The sequence below is a fragment of the Falco cherrug genome, chromosome 16, assembly GCF_023634085.1.
Source record: "Falco cherrug isolate bFalChe1 chromosome 16, bFalChe1.pri, whole genome shotgun sequence".
In the NCBI taxonomy this organism is placed as follows: domain Eukaryota; kingdom Metazoa; phylum Chordata; class Aves; order Falconiformes; family Falconidae; genus Falco; species Falco cherrug.
The window spans coordinates 5,548,527-5,565,501 of record NC_073712.1 but is presented as its reverse complement, the minus strand read 5'-3'; the positions used below and the strand labels follow the sequence as shown (position 1 = coordinate 5,565,501).

General features: G+C 54.2%; 2 protein-coding genes across 2 annotated transcripts; both read left to right on the top strand.

Moving 5' to 3' along the window:
• Positions 1–5,641: 5,641 nt before the first annotated feature.
• LOC102048513 (pepsin B-like) lies at positions 5,642–9,878 on the top strand. The gene is given in 10 exon segments (XM_014286544.3): positions 5,642–6,067; positions 6,407–6,560; positions 6,970–7,002; positions 7,004–7,088; positions 7,748–7,866; positions 8,241–8,440; positions 8,593–8,715; positions 8,881–9,025; positions 9,287–9,385; positions 9,543–9,878. Coding segments are annotated over 10 exon segments (1,167 nt in total). The 5' UTR covers positions 5,642–6,011; the 3' UTR covers positions 9,696–9,878.
• Positions 9,879–13,106: 3,228 nt separating this feature from the next.
• On the top strand, positions 13,107–16,756 carry LOC106630797 (pepsin B-like). Its single transcript, XM_014286508.3, has 9 exons — positions 13,107–13,179; positions 13,295–13,445; positions 13,888–14,005; positions 14,286–14,404; positions 15,013–15,212; positions 15,361–15,483; positions 15,564–15,708; positions 16,006–16,104; positions 16,368–16,756. Exons 1-9 carry the CDS (start codon positions 13,124–13,126, stop codon positions 16,518–16,520), a joined length of 1,164 nt encoding a protein of 387 aa, XP_014141983.3. The 5' UTR covers positions 13,107–13,123; the 3' UTR covers positions 16,521–16,756.
• Positions 16,757–16,975: the final 219 nt, after the last annotated feature.

The window sequence follows — 16,975 nt, the reverse complement described above, 5'->3', positions numbered from 1 at the left end:
ATGTTCAGTCAACTATCATGTTTGCTGAGACGCTGTTTGGTTCTGAAAAAAAGGGTTTAGGCAGCAAAATGAAGCCAGCCTGGGTAAGGGCTAAGACCCGGCAGCAGGAGCGTGGCTGTTGGTTTACGTACTTTGCGGCGGAGCGGGGTCGTGGAGTCCCCGCTGGGGGCTGTGTGACATCTTTGCTGGTCCCCTTCCTCTGCCTGTGAGGTCGAAGTCCAAGGGGTGGCTTGGTAAGCAGCCGTGTGCTATGCAGAGAGGATTTGACCATCTTAACCTTTTAAAGTGGCTCTTGTTTGACTTTGGAGTTAATCAATCGGACTTCTTCCCCTGGTACTTCTTCCCCTGGTATTTCTTCCCTGGTGAATGCGTAAATGGATGTTTTACCCTTCCCTTTCCTGAGAACCTGTCGGGAGAAATACAGCTTCTCCTGGCACTCGGTTGTCTTTTTATTGTGGGAGAATTTTGGGATTTGTTTTTGCTTTTAACCTATTTTCTGTGCCTGCTTTTCCTCCAGGGAAGGAGGATGGAATGTCTGTGAGCTGTACCTGCCTTATGGGGAGAGGATGGCAAAGGAGAGACTGGATTTTGAAGGTTAAAGGATCAATATTTCTGCAAAGAGACTCAAGTGTGTTAGTTATTACGGAAGTATTGTTATTTTTATTACCTAAGCCATGCTGTTTACTGGGAGAAAAACCAAACCAGAGCCTGGTATTACAGCCGTCTGTTCTCTCAGCCATTTTCTCCCAAAGTCTTTCCTCTCTCCCTCCCTTTGATGCTGCTTAGCCCTCTCGGGTGGTATCTTGACTGTGAAGTGTCATTAAGGAATGATCATTAATGAACGCATTGCCTAAATTCAGCTTCTGGGAGGGCTGCCATCGGGCTTTCTGGGAAGTTTGTCTTTCCCCCAAACTTGGCTCGTCTTGAAATGCCGTGCACAGGTAGAAGAACAGGTTTAGATTCCTGTTACCGAACAGGACGGGAGGTGAATACATTAGTGGAAATCTGGAGAGCTTTGAAGTTGGCAATTACAGGCCAGGGTATGGAAAAGGCTAATTGTGAAGAAGGAATCTAATTTATTTTTCTTCCATAAGTCAATGTGAATTTACAGTTGAAAGGCCCAGATGCATCTGTGTTATTTCAAGCTCTCCCATGCGATTCTCCTTGTTGTTACTCGTACCGGTGTCTTTGATACAAAACATTTTGGATACGGCAGAAAAACAAAGGTGCTTCGGGGCTCTGGCCACCGGGGATTCAGTTGCTCTGACCAGAGGGGTTGATCTTGCTGTGTAATTGCTTCTTCAGGTTATTTCTGTGGATATCCAGTCAGTCCCTCTTCTTTATAGCTCAGCCGGGTGTAACCTTAGAGGTGAAGAACAAGAGCAGCGCGATGGGACCTGAGGAGTGCTCATGTCTTACGTTAACGTGCACTACGAATGTATACAGAATAAATGGGATATGACAATTAGCCGGTGGTCCTGTCTTCTGTGTGTGGTGCAGAGAAACGATGGTCACATTTAAAAGTGAACTTTACCTTTCATTTAAAATCGAAAGCCTGGCCAAAATTCACCCACAATTCAAGTGGGACTTCTTGCAACCTTTGTTTTTTTAGGTCTCCCTGAGGGAATAATGTCTTATGTCCTTATGTGTTCTACCTGGTGCTGTCTTCCACCTGCAGTAGGCTTAAAAATTAAATGACAAGAAACGTGTATGCAGAGATGGAAACCTTTCCCTCTCTGTTGGCTGGTGACCCCAGGGGTATCTTCGCAGGACAATTCCACGTGCTGCTTGTTCCAGCTGGAGGCTGAACTCACAGAAATGTTTGGGTGAGGTTCTCTGGCCCATGTCATACAGGAGCTGAGGCTCTGAAGCCACGGGCTCTTTCATGGTGTCTCTCTTCGGGGCAGAGCCATCGCTGGTGGTTGGTCATGAGGGGGTAGATCGTTTCCACGGAGCTGAGCATCACGAGGGAATCGTGAAGTCGCCTTGGAAATCGATGTGCCGTGAATGTCGGTTGAACAAAGCAAGAATATTCGTGGTCTCTGGCATCCCTGCCCTCTAGAACAGATGTTCTGTTCCCACCATGGGTAATTTAAACTAGTGGCTTGAGATGGTGGAATTTGGGGGCTGGTGGGAATGAGGTGCTTTTTCCAATGTTGAACAAGATTTGGCTTTGCTCTCCCTGGCTGTGCTGATCTGCTGTAGGCACAGAGCCTTTCTGTGGGTTCTCTGCCACCGCTCTGCAAAGAGTTGATTTGCTTTTTTCCAAAAATGAGAACTAATCATGTGGTTACATGCACAGTTTCATTCCTTGGCTTAGAAAATTCCTCCCAAAAACACTTCCCCAACAGCAACCAACCTCGGAACAGCTACTAGGGCCATCCTGTGCCTTCCGAAGTGAGTGTGCCGTCGCGCGCGGTGGCTCTCCAACCCAAACCCGTCTGTTTCTTTGCTTCAGAATCGTTCCGTGACTTTCTAAAATGCAAGAACTGGAAAGGAAACGGAGGTAACATAACTGCTGATAACCCCATGTTATGGTGTCCACCCCAGGAAAACACAATGAATTTAATTTCTCTTTCTAGGAAGACTTGGATGGGGCTCTCGGAAAGAAATTGGATCATGTAGTGATAGGACAAGGGGAAATGGCTTTAAATTGAAAGATGGTAGATTTAGATTAGATATTAGGATGAAATCCTTTACTGTGAGGGTGGTGAGGCACAGGGTGCCCAGAGCAGCTGTGGGTGCCCCATCCCTGGAAATGTTCAAGGCCAGGTTGGATGGGGCTTGGAGCAACCTGGGCTGGTGGCAGGTGTCCCTGCCCGTGGCAGGGGGGTGGGACCAGATGATCTTTAAGGTCCCTTCCAACCCAAAATGTTCTATGATTCTATGAAAATTGCCTGAAAATAGCATGGCATTTGCCACTGGTGTTTGACTTGGAGTTTTCAGGATAGTCATCAGCGTTGTGGGAAAATCTCTTGTGATGAGCGCGTTTCTAACGCCTGAGTGGATGCTGATGCAGGAAGGTGGGGACCGTTCTGGGGTGTGTTCAGGAGGCGGTGCAGAGCTCCAGGATCAGCTTGGGGCCTGGGACTGAGCAGGGGGACCGGAGGGTCTCTTCAGAAACTGCCTGCAAGAGAAAATCATTCCGAAGCGGCTGATCCTCGCCCTGCTTTGGGAAGTTAAATGTTAGACCTGGAGCTGAATGGTTTATTTCAGGAGCTGGTTTTAGGGTTGCTTGGGAAAAGAGGGATATTAATTTTGATGCGGGATGGAAGCTGCTCATCTATAACCTCTGTTTTGGAAATAAAACACTAAAACCAGCCCGTGCAGCACTGAGTAAAGGGTACGTGCGCTTGTGTGCAGATCATAAACACAGCTGCTTTGGACACATGCATGCTTCCACCAACAGCTTTTCTTGGTCGTAGAACCCAAGCAGAGAGCAGTTGTGTGCCAGGCAATATGTCTAATGCTATTTTAAATTAACTGTGTAAAGCAAGACTGTATAAGTGCTCAAGGGGGAGCATTAACTCAGATGGGATTTGGCACCTTCAGGAAGGGTTTTAGCTGACAAAGTGCCTCAGAAAGCAACAGGTTTTAATGACCAGGAGAAGCTCCTGTGCATCCCATATTCATATTTATTAAGTTCTATGCTATTGTTTGTTGAGGTAAATAGCAATAGCTTGTGTCTGGGGCAGAGGCGCAGGAACTGGGGTGGTAAATTGTCCTGGAGGTGGGACCAGTCGCTTCTTTGTGTTTTTGTCACGGGTAAAGCAGAACCTAGAGCAGACCAGGAAATTCAGGGTGGTGGCAACGTCTTTGGAAAGGTTTCTGTGCCCCGGTGGCTCTGGGGGTGGTGTCTGCAGGCAGGAGAGATCTTTGGGTCTTGGGGCGGGGGGGCTGGATCCCACTTTAGAGCCCGTTTCTAATCCTGCAAAGTGCTCTGTTGGGATATACTGGCTTTGTGGAGAGGGTGCCCACCTCTGCAGCGGCTGCTGGTTTTATAGGATTTGTTGGATCACGTTGAAAGTGCTTAATCCCTCTGGCTGGCCAGGACAGCTGCTGCTCACGGCTCATCGTGTTTTGCCCTGCCCTCCCGGGAAAGGCGGTGGAGTTGGCCATGGGATGCAAAGGGGATCCCTACTCAGCTGGGAGAGCAGGGATTCCCTGGGCTGGAGCTGTTTGCAGATGGGCTGGGCCATTGCACCAACACAGGAAAAAACCCAAAAGCAAAGAAAGAGAAGTGCCTGGAGCTTGGCCCCGAGGAGAAGTCCTGCCTTGGGGCGGTGTGGGTACGTGCTGTTGGCCGAGTCCTGCTCCGTGTGGGGACACGGGATCCGTGATGTTGGAAACTGTAATTCCTTGAGTCCCGTTAGACTAAACGCCTCTGCAAACAAGCGCTGTCTAACTTGGGGTCAAGAAGTGCCACAAGTAGAATGTGTTTGTGTGCTGTAGAGGGCACCTTATTCCTTTGTCTTTTGGCAAGGCTGAGTCCCCGTGGGGACCGGCAGATAACAGTCGGTATATTGACGTTTTGATAACTGCTCTTTGCTTTCAGCCAGAATTTGCTTTTTATCCAATCTTAATAAGTTGATCTTTCTATCAATCCTGCTAGCAAACAAGATAATTGCTTTATTATAGTCTCAATATCCAGCAAAGGACACACACTCCCCGGTGCTCCCGAGGGAATGAAATCTGTGCAGCGCGTTGACATGGGATGAGCGCAGCGATAGCGACGCTGGGCTATCAGGAGATGACGGGGAACGCGATTTCCCCTCTGGTGAAGAGCCAGGCTGCTCAGATTTGGGGATGCAAAGCAGTGCCAGAGGAAGCTTAGAAAATATTTAGGTTATAACTGGAAACATTTTGGCCCATTTGCTAGAAAATATTTATGTTATCACCAAACAATGTTTTGGTCTGTTTCCTAGAAAATATTTAGGTTATGACCAAAAACATTTGGGTCCATTTCTTAGAAAATATTTGGGTTATAACCCAAAACGTTTTGGCCTGTTTGGGTGTTTGTTGGCAGTTTGGGAGGTCTGTGTTTGTGGTTCTTTCTTTCCCCCCCGCCCCGCCCTCCAAAAAAAAAGCAAACAAGGAATTTCTTGACTTTCTGGGCTGGTGTGAGGACCCGGTGAGGGGGTTAAACCTCCCCCATGCAGGGAGGCACAGCACCTGCCCTCTAACGCAGGATGGAAGGGGAATCGGTTGCTCCACAAAATAAAATAAAAAAGGAAAAATAGGTGATTTCTGTCCAAAAGAGTAAGAAAGCAGAAGCAGGAGTGAGGTGTGCAACATATGGAAATGAGCTGTACCTGGAAGATTGGATGATGAAGGACTGGGAGGCTGATGGAGAAGTGGAGGAGGACAGAGCAGAAGGCAGACCAGCACTGGCAACCACCTAAGGGAAAACAAGAGAAGAAACATCCCAGGCTCAGCAAACCCCTGGGACAAGCAGCTGGCCCAGCTCTGTGCGCCGTGCCCTGGAAAAGCCCCAGCACCAGCAGCCATCCCTCCTCCACGCCAGAAGGTCCCCACAGGTGGGTGGCTGAGACTGCAGCCAAAAGTCCGATGTGTTTCCATCCTACACCAAAAGCCACGAGCACCATTTTTTTTTTTGGGGGGGGTGGGGGTGGGGAGGGGGGAAATGGTTTAAACAGGTTTCACCAAACACAGATAACGCCCCACCGCCACGATGTTTGGGTCACTCTTCTCTTTGCTGCGCTAAGAGCTGGTCTCTTATCGGATGATAACAATTTGTTCTTGCCGTCAAAGGTGTGTGTTGCTCTATTCTCACCGAAGCGCCTCGCTAAGGACACAAACTCCTCAAAATCCCCGTGGCCCAAAATACAAAGAAGCTGGGGGTGCGCCTGGTGGTAATGGAAAATGGAGGTCAGCAGATAAGGGAGGGGGTGTCGCTGCTTCCCAGTATAAAACCAGGGAGGCTGGGCAGCTTGGTTCGCTGCTGTGGTCTCTGAGAGGGTGTCCGAGGACCAGCAGACAACTCCGGCACCATGAAGTGGCTCATCCTGGCTCTCGTGTGCCTCCAGCTCTCGGAGGGGTTGGTGAGGTGGGTGTCCTGCGGCAGAATGAGCGGGGAGAGGGGAGATGGCAGAGCCCGGCTGCAGTCGTAAGCTGCACGGGCTGCACTGCATCCCCAGGGATGCTCAGCATCCTAACCGGGTGTGAGCTGGCCTCCTGCACTGCCACAGATCACGGTGGTCCTAGTCCAGGCTGCATCCCGTGCTGGGAGGGCAGCCCCTGGGGGTGCACAAGGCAGATGAGGGGAGGGCAGTCATCATGGCAGGGTCCAAAGGAGCTCAGAGAACTGACTGTTTGAAAATGCCCAAATCTCCTGATTTCCTGCTGTGTTTTGGTGGGGTGTTTTTTTTCTTTTTGCTCTCTGCAGAATCAAACTGAAGAAAGCCAAGTCTATACGTGAGAAGATGAGGGAGGCTGGAGTGCTGGATGAATACCTGAAGAAGATCAAATATGATCCAGCTAAGAAATACCTCTTCAGTAAGGACTATGTCGTGTATGAGCCGATGACCAGCCACCTGGATGTGAGTACCGCAGGTTCCCTGTCCCTGCCTGTCCGTACACCGCGCTCCCTTCTCCTTCCTCCATCCCCGCTGCCAGAGCGATCTGCTCATCCCTGAGCCTCCAGGAGTGAGAGACTGCTTTATTCCCCACTCTTTTTTAAGCTTCTACTTTAGACTTTGGTAAAGTTTTTCCCCCAGCCATGAAAAGCGATGCTTTTCTGTACGTAACAAAAGACAGGACAAAATAAATATTTAATATGACATCTTTGGGGAGAAAAAGTGAGAGTTCAGTCCATTCCTGGCAACTTTACGATTTGGAGGAGTGAGCCTGGTGTTCCCCACCGCCCTGCAAAGCACTGGGATGCCACCGCAGGACTGGCAGCCAAAAGCCTGGTCTGTCCCTGACCCTGTGGCCATCTTTTGTCTGCAGTCCTCCTACTTCGGGGAGATCAGCATCGGGACCCCCCCCCCAAAACTTCATGGTGCTCTTCGACACCGGCTCCTCCAACCTGTGGGTGCCCTCCGTCTACTGCCAGTCGCAGGCGTGCAGTGAGTACCACAACCCAGGGTTCGCAACCCTGGTATCGCAACCACGCAGCCCAGAGCTCCCCCAGCAGCACAGCCTGGTTGGGGAAATCAGGGTACCAGATCAAAAATGATCCCAGCACGCTCCTCGGGGATTGCTGCTTCCCGGTACCAGCTGGTGCCTTCCTTGGGAAACACGGAGCCCTCTGCCCTTCCGTGCCTGGCTGATGGAAGTGGCCAAATCCCTACAGCTGTGGGTGTCCCCGGAGCGCAGAAATCTTGGTGGTTGTGCCTGACTTTCCGTGGCTGGGTGGAGGGAAGAGCAAAGCTAGGAATCGCGGAGCTGATGTCCTGCTGCCTGGCAGAGCTCGTCTGATGGAGCTGGCTGCCAGCGGGAGAGCGATGGGGATGTAACTGCCCATGGCTTTGCTCACGCTGGGCGGCTGATGGGGTGGTGATCACACCAGCTGTTCCCTGGAGAGGGATGCAGGCAAAACTGGGATGCAAACCCTGCCTTAGGGATAACCTCCAGGCAGAGGAGCAGCCTGTTCTGCTCTTCAGGACTTGCTCCCTGTCGGGGATGCCGCTCTGCCAGGCGTTATCCTGGCAGAGCGACCAGCAGTGGAAGCCCGCTGCAGCCAGGCGAGCGTGTGCCAGCAGCTTTGCCCTCCTCTCTCACACAGCCAACCACGCGTTATTCCAGCCCAGTGACTCCTCCACCTTCGTCAACAACGGCCAGTCCTTCACCCTTTCCTACGGCAGCGGCTCGCTCTCAGTGGTGCTGGGCTATGACACAGTGACAGTGAGTGCATCCTGCGCCGTCCTCGTCTTCCTGGGTGCTGTGTCCCCAGCACCAGCTGGCTGCCCCGATGGCAGGAGCCTGGGGGACAGCCTGAGGGCAGATCTCACGTCTCACGTAGCCAAGGCTTTGGCAAACCAGGGCCTGAGATGGGCAGAACCAACATAAAGTTGTTATCGCCACCATCAGTTTCCCAGCTGGGGTTTTACTTTGTTTTAATGCAATTCCTGCTAATTTTCCCAGCTGCCTGGTGATGTTTTCACCAGCTATGACCTTGCAGTGTGCTCTTTGGGCCGTCAGAGCATCAGTTGTCCATCTGACGGCTGCTCGGGTTTGCCCAAGCAGGCAGCCTGACCTGGCATCCCTGTCCCCTGCAGGTCCAGAGCATCGTGGTCACCAACCAGGAGTTTGGGCTCAGCGAGAGCGAGCCAACCCAGCCTTTCTACTACGCCGATTTTGATGGGATCATGGGAATGGCCTACCCTTCGCTGGCAGTGGGAGGGACACCCACTGTGCTGCAGGGCATGCTGCAGCAGAACCAGCTCACTGAGCCCATCTTCAGCTTCTATTTCTCTCGGTAAAGCTCTGCTGGGGCCCCTCTGCACGTCCTATGTGCACCGGTGTCCCTCTGCCCGTCCCCACGCAGGTTCCTGGTGAATTGGTCCATGTCTAGCCCGTGCCTATCGCACCAATTTACCAATCTGCTGTTTTGACTCTGTGTTTTTGCAGCCAACCCACCTACAACTATGGGGGAGAACTGGTTCTCGGAGGAGTTGACACCAAGTTCTTCAATGGGGACATTATGTGGGCACCGGTGACCCAGGAGCTTTACTGGCAGGTCGCAATTGATGAGTGAGTTGTGTTTGTACCTGATGGGCATGGTCCACCCGGGCAGGTGTGGGCTCCAGGCAGGGGTTAGCACTGTATTTCAGAGCATCCCAGACTTACAGATCCAGCCAAGACAGGATTAGGTGCCAGTGGGTGCTTCAAGTAATGTCCTTCTCCCGGTTTTCCCAGGTTTGCTATTGGGCAGTCAGCAACCGGCTGGTGCAGCGAGGGCTGCCAGGCTATCGTGGACACGGGGACGTTCCTGCTGACGGTGCCCCAGAATTACATGGAGATCTTCGTTGAGTCCCTGGGCGCCCAGCAGACCAGTGAGGGTGTAAGTGCAGGGGATGCTTTGGAGATGCGCGGGGAGCAGTGGGGAGGCTTGCACGTGAGCCAGAAGCTGTGGGCTTGACCAGGTCCCACAAAACTCATGTGGCACCTACAGAACACGGTACGGCAGGCATGTCGGGGAAGGACGGAGCGGCATGGCACTGCCAGGGGATAAAGTGTGTGTTACCCCCACATACGGGGGTCCCTCTCCTCTCACAGTGGGTGCTGTTCCAGCCATAACCTCCTCTCCACCCTCTCTCCGCAGTACGCAGTTGACTGCAATGAGGTGCAGAACATGCCCGCCATCACCTTCGTCATCAACGGAGCTCAGCTCCCACTCTACCCCTCTGCCTATGTCATGAACGTAAGTATTAGCTGAGCAGCTTCATCCTGCCGAGCCCTTGGGGGCCTGGGAAGGACCCGGCGCTCCCTGACAGTGATGCTCTCCCTCCCCGCAGCCCAGCTGGCGGGGTCCTGGTGCTTGTTGGAGGCTCTGACTCCCTGTTATTTCCCCTTTACAGAACAACGGGTACTGCACTCTTGGGATTGAGGTCACCTACCTGCCTTCCCAGAACGGGCAGCCGCTCTGGATCTTGGGTGACGTCTTCCTCAAGGAGTATTACACTGTCTTTGACATGGCTAACAACCGCATTGGCTTCGCCCAGTCAGCGTAGAGGAAAAAACCAGCAAAATCCAGCCCCTCTCCAGGCCAAACGCACCTTAGGCAGCATTGCTGGAGCGCTGCAGGGTTCCTGTAGCCTAAAGAAACATATGTTCCTTTATGTGCCTGCATGGCTCCCTGTCCTTCCAGGATTTCTGTCTAAGTGTGCCCTCACGGTCTCCCGTTACAAATAAACAGCAACATCCCAAATTGTCTGTGACCTGAGTTTGTTGAGTGATGACTGAGCGCGGAGCGGTGGGTTGCATCTCTCAGATGCTCTTTCTCCAGCAAGCTGAGCACCGTGATGAACTCCTAGGCAGATTTCTGCAGAGGCAGCATGGGGAAAGCGGTGGGGAGGCTGTCCCTGGGCTGCTTCAAATCCAAAGCCGAAGTATTTATGTTTTTTGCAAAGGGGTATGACATGCTGTCAACTCCTAACAGCTGTGGGACTGAGTCTCAGCCTTTATCTGTCATGAATTATTGACCTTAGGGGTGGCTCTGGCAAGCGCAGTGGGCTCCGAGCTGCAGCTCAGCTCACAGCCTGGTGGGGTGCAGGGACAGGAGCTGCTGGTCCTTCTCCACACTGGTGCTGGGGTAGCTCCTGCAGAAGGTGCAGCCCACCTTCCGAGCCCTTAGGTACACAAGACATCCCACACCCAGCCCCGTCCCCTCGGTGAGGCTCGTGCGATTCAGCCAGGGGCTGCAGACTCTGTGCCTTGGAAAGCAGGGTCCCCCAAATCCCAGCGGGGGGCTGCTGGGGTGGGCTGAGCCTGGCTGGAGGCGAGGTGCCCACCAAAGCTGCTCTGTCGCTCCTCTCCTGGGTGCACAGGGGAGAGAAACGATCACGAAAGGCTCGTGGGTGGAGATAAGGACAGGGAGAGAGATCAGTCACCCGTTACTGTCGTGGGCAAAACAGACTCGACTTGGGGAAATTAGTTTATTACCAATCAAATCAGAGTAGGATAATGAGAAATAAAACCAAGCTTAAAGCACCTTCCCCCTACCCCTCCCTTCCTCCCGGGCTCAACTTCACCCCCGATTTCTCTCCCCGCTCCCTGCAGCGGATGGGGATGGGGCTGCGGTCAGGTCACAGCCCTCCTCCAGCGTGAGCCCTTCTGCAGTTCTTCACGACCCGCTCCAGCGTGGGTCCCCCCCGCGGGCACAGCCCCCCAGGCACAGCCGGGCCCAGCGGGGGTCCCTGGGGGGTCCCCAGCCCTGCCCCAGCCTGGGCTCCCCTCCACGGGGCCACAGGTCCTGCCAGGGGCGGCTCCAGCATGGGCTGCCCATGGGTCACAGCCCCCTTTGGGCATCCCCCTGCCCAGGCGTGGGCTGCCTATGGGTCACAGCCCCCTGCGGGCATCCCCCTGCCCAGCATGGGGTCCTCTCTGAACTGGGGGGGGGGATCTTCTCCCCCGTGGACCTCCATGAGTGCAGGGAGACAGCCTGCCTCATCACCGTCTTCATCACGGGCTGCTGGGGAACCTCTGCTGGGGCACCTGGAGCCCCCCCTGCGCCGCCCCGGGGGGCTGCAGGGCTGCTGCTCTCACTCAGTCTCACTCCTCTCTCCAGCTGCGGTTGCTCAGGGCTTTTTCCCTCTTCTCAAACACGTTATCCCTGAGGCGCTGCCACTGGCACTGATGGGCTCAGCCTTGGCCAGTGGTGGGTCCAGCTGGTAGCCGGCTGGCACAGGCTCCCTTGGGCATGGCGGAAGCTTCTAGCAGCTTCTCACAGAAGCCCCCCTCCCCCGCCATTACCAAAACCTGCCACAAAACTGCCATACAGCCACTTGTCCTCAGTGGGGGGACAAGCCCAGAACGAGGGTCTGACCCCTGCAAGGGTTTTGCTTTGCAGGTGACAAGCACCATACACCCGGCTGCGGTGCAGGGGGGCAGGACACAAAGAAAAGGGCTTGGTCTTAAACACCAACCACAGCCCCGGGGAGAGGAGTTCCCCAAGGGATTCCACAAAAAGCTGGTTCTGCTCTGTGCCATCAGGTCTAACAGTGCTGTGTGGGTCCCTAGCGGGATGGGACGGCTTCATCCTCCCCCAGCTGCTGCTACATCACTCCAGGGGGATGCTCACCAACACCTACTCAAGCAAATACAGAGCAAGCCGGTGGCGGTGGACATTGCTTTGCTTGCAGTTTGTGCTGACCTTGGAGTGATGCAGGGACACACCATCCTGTCTCTTGCTGCTGCTGGTGCTTGCAGGGCTGAACCAATCGCTCCAACCAGGCGAGGATAAAGCTGTGGGGCTGGTCAGTCTTGCTGGGCATTGGGAAACCTCAGCAGGGTGCATCTGGGAAGGCACCGATCTTCCTTGCAGCTGGAAAAGGTTTAACAAAGTCCTGTCGTTACGTCAAAGTGGGAATATGAGGCCAGATTAGGTTAACCCTGACATCCAAATGACCCCTAAATCCTGAAACGGGGCTATTCAGTCAGGTAAAACAACAGCCAGAGTATTGGGAGTCATGGTCTGTGGCCGAAGGGGACAGGGAACACCCTGGCCGGGGGAGGCTCAGGTGACACCACTCTTTCCTGGAATCTGAACTCATTTCTTAGAAGCTCTTTATCCTTGGAGCTCATTATCAGATGTATTAATAGCTCTGTCATTTCACCGGAGAAAGGACACAAACTCCTCTGTGCTTTGTGTCAAAATATTGACACAGGCTGAGCGCAGCAAGACGGAGATTAGATGGGTGCGGATAGCAGCGAAGGGCATTCCTCCCCTCCTGCGACATGGGAGGTTTCCCAGAGCTGAAGCTCTGGCAGCCACGGTGGCAGGAGGGGACAGGCGAAGGCTGGCCATGTCCCTGCTGGTCTTTGCTCTTGCCTTTGTTCCCTGCAGGATCTGTCCAAGCAAAGGCAGATCCATCAGGATGCCATGGAGGAGGAAGGGGTGCTGGGGGCTTTCCTGAGCCGCCAGAGGCTCGAAGCACCGGTCCAGTGCCGGCAGCTGGGATGGAAGGAGCAAGGCTCCAAGGGGACCCATCCCCACCGCTGGCAGGGACCGGGGAGGCTGCAAGTGCCCTGCAGCAAAGGGCAGCGGGGCTGCTCCTGCCCGACCTTGGACACCAGCGTCATAAATTTCCATTTGCCATAAAGGGTGTGTTTTGCTTTTGCTTTATGGAAAGATCAAGCCGGTGCTGAAGGCGAGAGGAAATCACTTCTTGCCAACAACAGAATTTTGCTTTTTATCAGATATCCCGTGTTTGGTCTCGGTATCAGAGGTACTGGCTGGTGTGTTGGCGCCTGAGCAGCCGGGTAAGGAGGCACAATCAAGGCGGTTGCGGTGATAAAGGCGCTGCAAGCATTGGTGCTGGCTGGGCGCAGCGATAGAGGAAAGCGGTGTCTTGAGCACTATATATACTCCCGGATATATATACCCTGCCCCGGCCGAGGCGGTGCAGGAGCTGCCATGGAGCCACTGGCACCCAGAGCCATGCGGTGGCTGGTGCTGGCCCTGCTTTGCTTCCAGCTCGGAGCTGGGTTGGTGAGGTGAGCCCTGGGGCTGGGCTGGGTGCGAGGGTGCAGGGCTGGCCCTCAGCACGCGGAGGTGCAGGCATGGATGGGGCCACCCAGCATCTCTCACTGCCATCTCCATCCCACGCAGGATCCCCCTGAGGAAAGGCAAGTCCATGAGGGAGCTGATGAGGGACAAGGGGGTGCCGGAGGGTTCCCTGAAGAACCTCAAAGGCGACCCCGGTAGGAAATACCAGTTCAGTAATGCTGTGACTTACGAAGCGCTAACGAACTACCTGCATGTAAGTAGTAAAGCTTTTCCTTCCTCCTCTGGGTCGCCCAGCCCTGGTTTTTGGGGATGCCCCCCCTCCTCTCCCGGCTGGCATGGGCAGGATCTGTGCTTCGTAGCCTGGCTCCGAGGGCTGGGTGATGCTGGGAGACAAAGGCAGGAGGCAGCACGGCTTATCCTGAATTGATTTCCCTTCGCAGAAAGAGTGGAGTGGGATGGCTATAGGGCAGGGCTGCCCTTGCCAGCCTGACTTTGTTGTATCATAGGCAAATCGTTGCCCCGTTCCGTGCTTTAGCCACCCTGGGTGCACTCAAGGACTACGAGCCCTTCCTACGACCCCTGGGCAGTTTGGGTTTCTCAGCTAGCAGAGGGCAGAGAGCTGAAAACTCTCATTCAAAGAAACAGGCAGAAACAGACCGACACCCCCCACCCCACCCCCCTGCTCTTGTTCACAGTCCTTCTACTTTGGGGAGATCAGCATCGGGACCCCCCCGCAAAATTTCCTGGTAATCTTTGACACCGGCTCTGCCAACCTGTGGGTGCCCTCCACCTACTGCCAGGATCCAGCCTGTGGTGAGCATCCCTCGGGGGACGCGGCAGAGCCAGGGGGCCAGGGCTCCCCACCCTTTGGTGCACTCAGACATCCCTTGCGTGCTGGGGATGGAGCTGTGACAGGGAAATTGGGGACAGCCGGTGGGGTTTGGTGTTTGCTCTGCCCGGTGACACCGGCGGGGCTGGTTTGGGACAGCCCCTTCCCTGTGAAGCTCCTTGCTGGGGATTTCTGCCTGTGTGGGGACCGGGATGCTGAACCCAGGGCAGGATGTGACCTGGGGGCTGTGACGTCTCCCTGCAGTGAATCATAACAGGTTCAACAGCAGCATGTCATCCACCTTCTCGAGCATCGACGTGACCTACACCCTGCGCTACGGGTTTGGTGACGTTGCGGTGGCGCTCGGGTACGACACCGTGACAGTAAGTGACGTGTTGCATCGGTGTGTTGCTGTAACGGGGGTAAGAAGGGACGGTGGTGGTGATCAGCCCAATCTCTGTAAAAATTTACGGCGCAGCTGCAAGTACCTTCTTGTTTTGGCTGTTAGTGCCTGGATCTCCCATGTAGAGCTGATGGCGTGTCTGCATAAACTCACTCGGAGACCGCAAACTGACTTTGGCTGAATCCCCTGGGATTTTCATCGCTGCTTTGGGCTAAGGGGTGACAAAACATCTTTGGCCGTGTTTGTTTTTTACACTGATGGCTGAGCTTTGTCATTACGGGCCAGAAGAAATGTTCTGTTGCGAGACTTGCGTGCAATGGAAGTGCGATTTTAAATCAATTTAACGGAGGCAAAACTCTTTTTTGTGGCTGGTTTTACGAAATAATAATGGTGATGGCACAAAGACTATGAGCCAGGCTGCTCCCGATTCCATCTCCCATCTGGGGAAGAGCTCAGCACCTCTCAGTGCAGACTTACCTTTGTGACCTGCCTGGCCACCCCTGCCTCTCCCCAGAAACTCCCTGGTGGGATGCTGCTGTCAAGGGGGATGTCCCAAATCATCTCCCAGCATCTTTCCTCTCCCTCCAGATCCAGAACATTGTCGTCAGTAACCAGGAGTTCGGCCTGAGCCTGGATGAGCCCAGCAGTCCCTTTTACTACCTGGACTTCGATGGGATTTTGGGCATGTCTTACCCAGGCATTGGCATCAGTGGTTACAACACGCTGTTGCAGAACATGATGCAGCAGAACCAGCTCGAAGAACCCATCTTCAGCTTTTATTTCTCACGGTAGGACCTCTGACGGCAGGTCTCCCTCTTGCATAGAGCCAGCCTGGATCCCACCCTTTCTCCCACTCTCCATCCACATGTTCTCCCCACACACCGCTTGCCACTGGGCAGCCTGCCTGATTCAGGGTTTAATTTTGTGTCTTTCCAGCAACCCGACGTATGAGTACGGTGGGGAAGTCGTCCTCGGAGGGATTGCCTCGCAGCTGTACACTGGGGAGATTTTATGGACTCCTGTGATCCAGGAACTCTACTGGAAGATCGGCATTGAGGAGTGAGCACTGCACGATGGCTTGGAGCAGATCTTGGAGGCACGGGAGCCTTTTCTGATGCTTTTTCTGCTGCTGTCTCCAGGTTCTCCATCGGGCAGTCGGGCACGGGCTGGTGCAGCCAAGGCTGCCATGGCATTGTGGACACCGGGACGTTCCTGCTGACCATCCCAGCACAATTCATGTCAGAATTCCTGCAGGCACTGGGTGCAGTGGAGAATGACTACGGGGTAGGTGGGAAGGATGCCCTGTGCCCATGAGGGGCTGATGCCACGGGATGAGGATGTGTCTGGGTGGTAATGCTGAGCTGTGGAGGGCTCCTGGCATCTCTGGAGCAAAACTGCAGAGCTCTATCTCCCCTTGCAATGGGAATTCTTCCAAATATGTTAAACCCACATCAGCACAGCCCCGCCGAAGTCAGAGCTGTGCTGATCCTTAGGGAGCATGGCTGGGGTTACAGCCAGAGGAAGGACAGTGCCCAGCCCAGGGGGTCCTGACCCCTCTGCCCCTCTTTGCTTCTTTTGCAGTTCGTCGTTGACTGCAACAGCGTCCCGAGCATGCCCACCCTCTACTTCGGCATCAGCGGAACCCAGTTGTCGCTGCCACCCTCTATCTATGTCTTAAACGTAGGTGTGATTTTATCATTCCCAGCCTCGTAGGGCAGTTTTGCTCAGGAGAAAGTCGGGAGTTTCTTTTCAAACGCAGAAGCTTCCAGCAGCCCGAGTGCCGTATTTCCCAGCACCTAATTTCACGGTGCTTTTGCGTGCCTGTATGTGACTGGAAGGGGGATCTAATCCTGCTCCGGGCCAAAGCAGCCGTGAAGGCATGGGAAACACAAATCTCCTGTGCTCCTCACTGGCACTAAAATGTGTTCCTTTTCCCCCGGCAGAACGACGGCATCTGCACCGTTGCAGTCGAGAGCACATACGTGCCCTCTACCAACGGCCAGCCGCTCTGGATCCTGGGCAACATCTTCCTCCGGCAGTATTACTCCATCTTCGACTTGGCAAACAACCAAGTTGGCTTTGCCCTGTCAGCCTAGGGATGCTGAGCATCGCCCGTGGGATAATTTGTCCCTGCAACACTTTATTCTCCCTTGCATCTGTGTACAGTGATGAGTAGGCTCCAAATCTCCTGAAGTGAATAAAAAGGCTACGGATGTAACCGCCCTTGTGTCTCATTGGGCTGCGGCTGAGCAGGATCTGGCACAGCTCTTCCTAATAAAACAACAAAATCTGAGTTCATGCTCAAGGTTTCCAAGGGCTGACTGGGCTTTCCGGTGAGCGCGGAGCCTTTCGATTCGCAGCAATGACAAATTTGGGGTCACCCTTTTGATTGGAACCCGGATCCCTGCTGGAGCTCGCTGGGAAAGCGGGGTGACCAGGAGAAATTCAGGCTGCACCATGTGCTCAGCCGCAGCTCGGGGGATGCCAGGGCTGAACTGGTGCAGTCGCTGGAGGCTTCAGGAACCAGTTCAGAGCAGGATGAGCCGCGCCA